The sequence below is a fragment of the Peromyscus leucopus genome, chromosome X, assembly GCF_004664715.2.
Source record: "Peromyscus leucopus breed LL Stock chromosome X, UCI_PerLeu_2.1, whole genome shotgun sequence".
NCBI lineage: Eukaryota > Metazoa > Chordata > Mammalia > Rodentia > Cricetidae > Peromyscus > Peromyscus leucopus.
Window position 1 is genome coordinate 119302004 of NC_051083.1, and position 6000 is coordinate 119308003.

Below are 6000 nucleotides of genomic sequence, written 5' to 3' on the forward strand. Positions count from 1 at the left end.
GAGGTAGAAGCTAGCAGGGAGGCTTCTGGCCCAGGAGCAGTGGTCCCAAGCCTGCTGTGCCGCCGGCTCCTTTTGAATTGTCTGTGCCAGCCCATAGGGCAGCACGCGGACCAGTGCTGTGGGCGCAGATACACCTGCCTTCCCAGTAGTCTCCCCCTTTTCCCGTCCCACCTCACCTTTCCGTTCCCCTCTCCATTCCTGGTCACTGTTCAGCAATGGATGAATCTCCCAGAATCCCCGTGTGGTGACATTAGCACAAGCACTGGTCTACTTGTCCTCCTTAGTGTCCTCTGTGAGTCAGCATAGTGATTGCTGACATGACCCCAGGGAGTCGCTGGCCCTTGATGTGGGGCACTCAGAGTTCAAATCAGAGGTATTTTCTTCCTGGGAGCCATAGTGAAGTATCAGTTGCCGTGGCACTTGGTAACTAGCCGGGCTTAAGTGGAAGCTGGGGCCCGAGGACTCGGGCCCTCCAGGGCCTTCTGTGGCAGAGCACCCTTGTAGTTCCCCCTTGCTCATTTCTTCTGCTTGCTTGCTTGCCTCCACAGGTCCCTCCAGCTATAAGGTGGGCACCATGTCTGAGAAGTTCGACTGTCACTACTGCAGGGACCCCTTGCAGGGGAAGAAGTACGTGCAGAAGGATGGCCACCATTGCTGCCTGAAGTGCTTTGACAAGTTCTGCGCCAACACCTGCGTGGAATGCCGCAAGCCCATAAGTGCTGATGCCAAGGTAACTTTGGCTCCTGAAGGGGAGCGGGGCAGGCTGGCCTTCATGTGTTTTCTTGCAGCCTTGTCCGCAACACCGCCATTTTGAGGTTTCATCACAGCAGCCTTAAGTACTTGAGACAGGCTCTCTGCTTCCCAGGGTACTTCTGATACCCCTAGCTTAAAAAAGGAATAATATGGGCCTTGGACTAGATGGCCCACTGAGGCCTTGACCAGCTCTTGCATTATACAGGTTGAGTGGCTTTTATCTGAAGTGCTTGGCAACAGAAGTGGTTGAGTTTGCATTTTCTTATTTTATAATTCTTCCGCATATTTAATGAAAGATCTTGAGAATGATACCCAAGTCTAAACACAAAATTTATTCACATTCTGTTTATCCTCTGTGTATATAGCCTGAAGGTGATTTTGTACAGTGTTTTTATTTTTTAATTAACTATAATTATATCCTTTTCTCCTTTCCCTTTCCTCCTTCCACCCCTTTTGGGCATTCTCCAGCCCCCGCAGTCTTTCTCTCAAACTCATGACCTCTGGCCTCCTTTTCTTTTATTGTTGTTACTTTTTAAAAGTAATTGTGTGTGGAATGACATTTATGTGCTGTAGCTAAAGGTACTGGAAGGGTCTTGTTTTCCCCAGGGACACAGGATAAACTATGTGTTGTGCCTATGACCCAGCACATGAGACCAGATGTGCTTTTCTTCTGTGGGATCTATTAACCCTCAGAAAGCTTCAGATTTTGGAGCGTTGTGGATTTCAGATGTGTGATGAGGGCTCTCCTACCTCTACTCTTATGTCCTTTGGGAACTCTGAGGCTTTCGTCTCCACTACAGTATTCTTCCTGTTACTCCTAAACGCACTCACCCCAGGGCATCCCCACATGGAAGGGGCTGACATCTGAGTGAGTAGTTACCTGGCCCCGGAGAACCTGGTATCTCATGGTAAGGCTCCTGCCACTGCCCCCAGTGCCCCTCACAGTGGCCACCCTGCTCTGCTTGATGTCCAGGAGGTGCACTATAAGAATCGCTACTGGCACGACACCTGCTTCCGTTGTGCCAAGTGCCTTCACCCCTTGGCCAGCGAGACCTTTGTGTCCAAGGATGGCAAGATCCTGTGCAACAAGTGTGCCACTCGGGAGGACTCCCCCAGGTGCAAAGGGTGCTTCAAGGCCATTGTGGCAGGTACTGGCCCCTTCCCACCCTGAGGGCAGACATGATGTGTGCTTGCTTGTCATGGTGGGGCTAACATTGCTGTGAGCTGCTTTGAGATTTTAGCATATGTATGTACACATATACATACACGTATATATGCGTACATATATATGCTCGCACACACGCACACACTCGGAGACTAAAGAACCCTGGCGAGAGCAGTCTGTGCCAAGAGAATGAAGTGAAAAGTATGTAGCGCTTTCTCCTTTGGGTGTAGTAAGTGATCGATGCATGCTTCTTCCTCAGGCATTTTTGGGTGAGGTAGTCCCCCTAGTGGAACTCTCAAGTCATTGCAGGGGTGGAGGTGGGGGAGTGGGCGCTCAGGAACCTCCTCCTAAGTAGCACTGCCAGGATCCCCACCTGTAACAGAAGCCTGGGTTGGCATGATTGCAAGTAACACACAGGGATAGGTTGAGGGAGGCCACTGACTGCAGGGCCTGCATCCCCTCACCTCTGGGGGTGGGCTGGGGAGCTGAGTGGATGCAGCCCCCTGCAGAGCCTGTCAGTGGGGCTATCGGATTGCTTCCCTTTGCAGGAGACCAGAACGTGGAGTACAAGGGCACCATCTGGCATAAAGACTGCTTCACCTGCAGCAACTGCAAGCAAGTCATTGGGACCGGAAGCTTCTTCCCTAAAGGGGAGGACTTCTACTGTGTGACTTGCCATGAGACCAAGTTCGCCAAGCATTGCGTGAAGTGCAACAAGGTATGTTGTGGTAATTCTGCATTGAGTGTTGTTCCCTAGTGTTTGACAGTTTGCAGAGCTCTTGCACACGCACACTATCTCATTCCATCCTCACGATAGCCCTGTGACGTAGGAATTATTGTGCCCATTTTACAGATGAGGAGCCTGGGGTTAGAAAGCATTACCACAGCTGTTTCTGGCTGTCAGTGTATGTGCCCCTCCATTCTGACTCTGGAGGCCTGCCTCTTCTACTTCATTGGCCTCCGAAGAGGCTCACCATCTCTAGGCCTCGGTGTCTTCATCTGTAAATTGGGGATAATAATGGCACCCGCCTCCCATGGCTGTAATGGTGATGAAATGAGATACTGTAGACCAAAGCACCCAGCACAGTGCCTGGTTGTTGAATCTGAATCCCGGTGCTACACTCCCTGGTCTAGGCCATCACATCTGGAGGAATCACTTACCAGGATCAGCCCTGGCATGCCGAGTGCTTTGTGTGTGTTACCTGCTCTAAGAAGCTGGCTGGGCAGCGTTTCACCGCTGTGGAGGACCAGTATTACTGCGTGGATTGCTACAAGAGCTTTGTGGCCAAGAAGTGTGCTGGATGCAAGAACCCCATCACTGGTAGGCTAAAAGAGTCCTTGCTAAGTCTGCCAGGCTAGGGTTTGTGCATGGTAACCATCTCTCATTTCCTGGCGTCGGTTTCATCCACAAAGGCCCCCAGACAATGCCCTTCTGCCCCTACCATTGTGGCCCCAAGCCCCCCCCCAAGTAGTTTGGATTATCTCCCAGGCCAGGTTAACCTTGCAATGCAGAACACTTCCTGACTACTGTTGACCAACTAACCATGCCAGTTTACAAGCCTGAGAGCAAGGCACTGCACAGGGGTGAAATGGGGGGGGGCAAGGACAAGGGGCGGGAGGGGCTGGTGGTGGGAGAGGGAGGGAGGGGAAGGAGGGAACGGGGAGGGCTAGGGAGGCTGGAAAGCTAAAACCTGGCATTATACCACCCCATAGTGGAAGGCTAGTGCAGAGGGGCCTGCTAGCAGGGTCATTTTTATTTATTTTGAATCTTTTTGTGATCAGAAGCAAAGCTAATCACTTCATTCCTCATCTTGCGGCCGCGATCCACGTGCCCTGAGCCCTTTCCCTTGCCTCCAATTTTCCCATCTCCCCGGGGAGCCTTGAAATGTACATTTGAGAAGACTTTTGCCATCCTCAGGGAAAAGGACTGTGTCAAGAGTGAGCCACCCAGTCTCTAAAGCTAGGAAGCCCCCAGTGTGCCACGGGAAACGCTTGCCTCTCACCCTGTTTCCCAGCGCCAACCTCCGGGGCAGGCATCCGGGTGGAGAGAGGACTTGTCCCTCGTGGGTGGTGGTTCTTTATAGAAAAAATCGAAGCTTAGCAGCTCCTCGAGGCCCGGTAAGTGCATACCCCGCCAACAGCCCAAGTTTGCCTCCTGGTGGCCACTTTGATGCCATGGCCCTGACTTTAAAAGACACTGGTTATGCTGGGAGGTCGGTGCGCGTCACAGAGCTCTAGTGGTGGTGGCATGGGACCCGGGGTTCTTGAAATCAGGGAAGCCGTTGGCTGAGCTCTGGCATCTTTTCAGGTCCTTGGCAGCCATAGAAGGGTTGCGGCGGCGCGGGGGACAGTGGCGGCGCGGGGGACAGTGCGCGGTGGGAGACAGTGCGCGGTCGGTCGGTCGGTGGAGTAGAGGGGAGCAGAGAGCCGGGCAGACACTGACTGTGTGCCTGTCGGCTCTGTGACCGGGCAAGTTGTCATTTTATCTCTGCCTCCTGGCTTCCTCATCAGTCTTCATGCAGCTGTCTCTCTGTTTTCTTGTGTTTTCCCACAGGGTTTGGTAAAGGCTCCAGTGTGGTGGCCTATGAAGGACAATCCTGGCACGACTACTGCTTCCACTGCAAAAAATGCTCCGTGAATCTGGCCAACAAGCGCTTTGTGTTTCATAACGAGCAGGTGTATTGCCCTGACTGTGCCAAAAAGCTGTAACTTGACAGGGCTCCTGTCCTGTAAAATGGGATTTGAACCATGCTTTGTGTCCTTTGCTCCCTCCCTCCCTCTGTACCACCCATAGGGGAGGAGCGGGTTTTCACCTCTTTAGAGTTGCTCCTTCTGTCTTTTCTCCCATTTTACAGTATTAATCAACCAAGGGCACACAGTGATCATATTAGGAATTAGCAAAGAGCAACCTGGCAGCAAAAATAATTTCTCTGTTGCTGCAGTGGAAAAACAAAAACAAAAAACAAAAAACAAAAAAACACAAAAAAAAACTTAGATTGACTCTTCTGCATGTTTCTCATAGAGCAGAAAAGTGCTAACCATGTAGCCACTTGATGATGTAAGCAAGAAGCATAGGTGATAAGGCTCCCACGGAGAGGCCTTTCAGGGCTCATCTGGGACCCACTGTGCGGTCACATGACTGATGAGCAAGAGTTGAGCGGCTGCTCCAACTCACTGCTCCCCTTATTCTGGGAGCAGTAAAGAACTTGCCAGAATGCATGGTTGAACTTCATCAAAACTCTGACCTTCCTTCTGTTCTTTTGTGCTTTCACATGACTAACACGAATTTCCAGAAAATTAACATTTTGAACTTAGCTGTAATTCTTAACTGACTTTCCCCCATACTAACGTTTGACTCCCCCACGTGGCGTGTTCTCTGAGTGTTCCTCCTTTAAAGCATGGAACACACAGGTGATTTGGAAAGTCTAAGAAGATCTGAGAAACAAGCCTGTCTCAGAACGACATCGTCACAGTGACTACTTCTGGAAGTGTATCAAAACTAACCCTCCTCTTCTTTTTAATTTTTTTAAAAAAATTGTTTTGTTTTAATTAATAGTAAAAATAGTTTATGGGTTTGGAAACTTGCATGACAATATTTGAGCCTCCTCAGACGTTCCTGCAGTTTTGAGATTCATCCTATAGAAGAGACAAAAACTCTAGAGGGCCAGCTGAGCAGGCACAGGGCTGTCGTCAACAAGAATAGAACATTTCAAAATCGGGACAAGTTGAATCCCTTGTAATAGAGTTGTCTGCTCTTTGTCTGTGTTCGAGACTGCAAAGTCCTTTATCTTGTGATTCTTAGAACTTTCCCTCAAGAGTTTAGTGGGTCTCGGGAGCTGCTGGGGGTGGTTTCCCACCTCCTGCCTCTCTGAAATGCAGGATACCTACTTAACTGTATTCTCCATTATGATATTACATATATAAAGAGACAATATCAAAGGAAACATGTAATGAAAATACAGATTCATATATTACTGTAGCAGTGGTTGTAGATGCCGACACCTCATGTCCACATTTTGTCATTAGCTGTTCCCATCGAACGTTTCAGTGTATCCTTACAAAAATAAAGCAGCTAGAAAGAA

At 49.9% G+C, this 6000-nt stretch overlaps 1 protein-coding gene across 10 annotated transcripts in view; it reads left to right on the forward strand.

Annotated features, from left to right (window-relative positions):
• Fhl1 (four and a half LIM domains 1) overlaps positions 1-6000 on the forward strand; it is a 121802-nt gene extending 115802 nt beyond the window's left edge. For 8 of the 10 annotated variants that reach the window (XM_037199038.1, XM_037199037.1, XM_028889903.2 and 5 more), the window contains 6 exons: positions 549-730; positions 1727-1901; positions 2467-2636; positions 3053-3239; positions 3837-4036; positions 4473-6000. In XM_037199038.1, coding sequence (XP_037054933.1) covers positions 575-730; positions 1727-1901; positions 2467-2636; positions 3053-3239; positions 3837-4036; positions 4473-4556 — 972 coding nt within the window. In that variant the 5' untranslated portion in view covers positions 549-574 and the 3' untranslated portion in view covers positions 4557-6000. The remainder of the gene's footprint in view (positions 1-548; positions 731-1726; positions 1902-2466; positions 2637-3052; positions 3240-3836; positions 4037-4472) is intronic. The other 2 variants (XM_028889905.2, XM_037199041.1) reach the window with 2 other exon arrangements.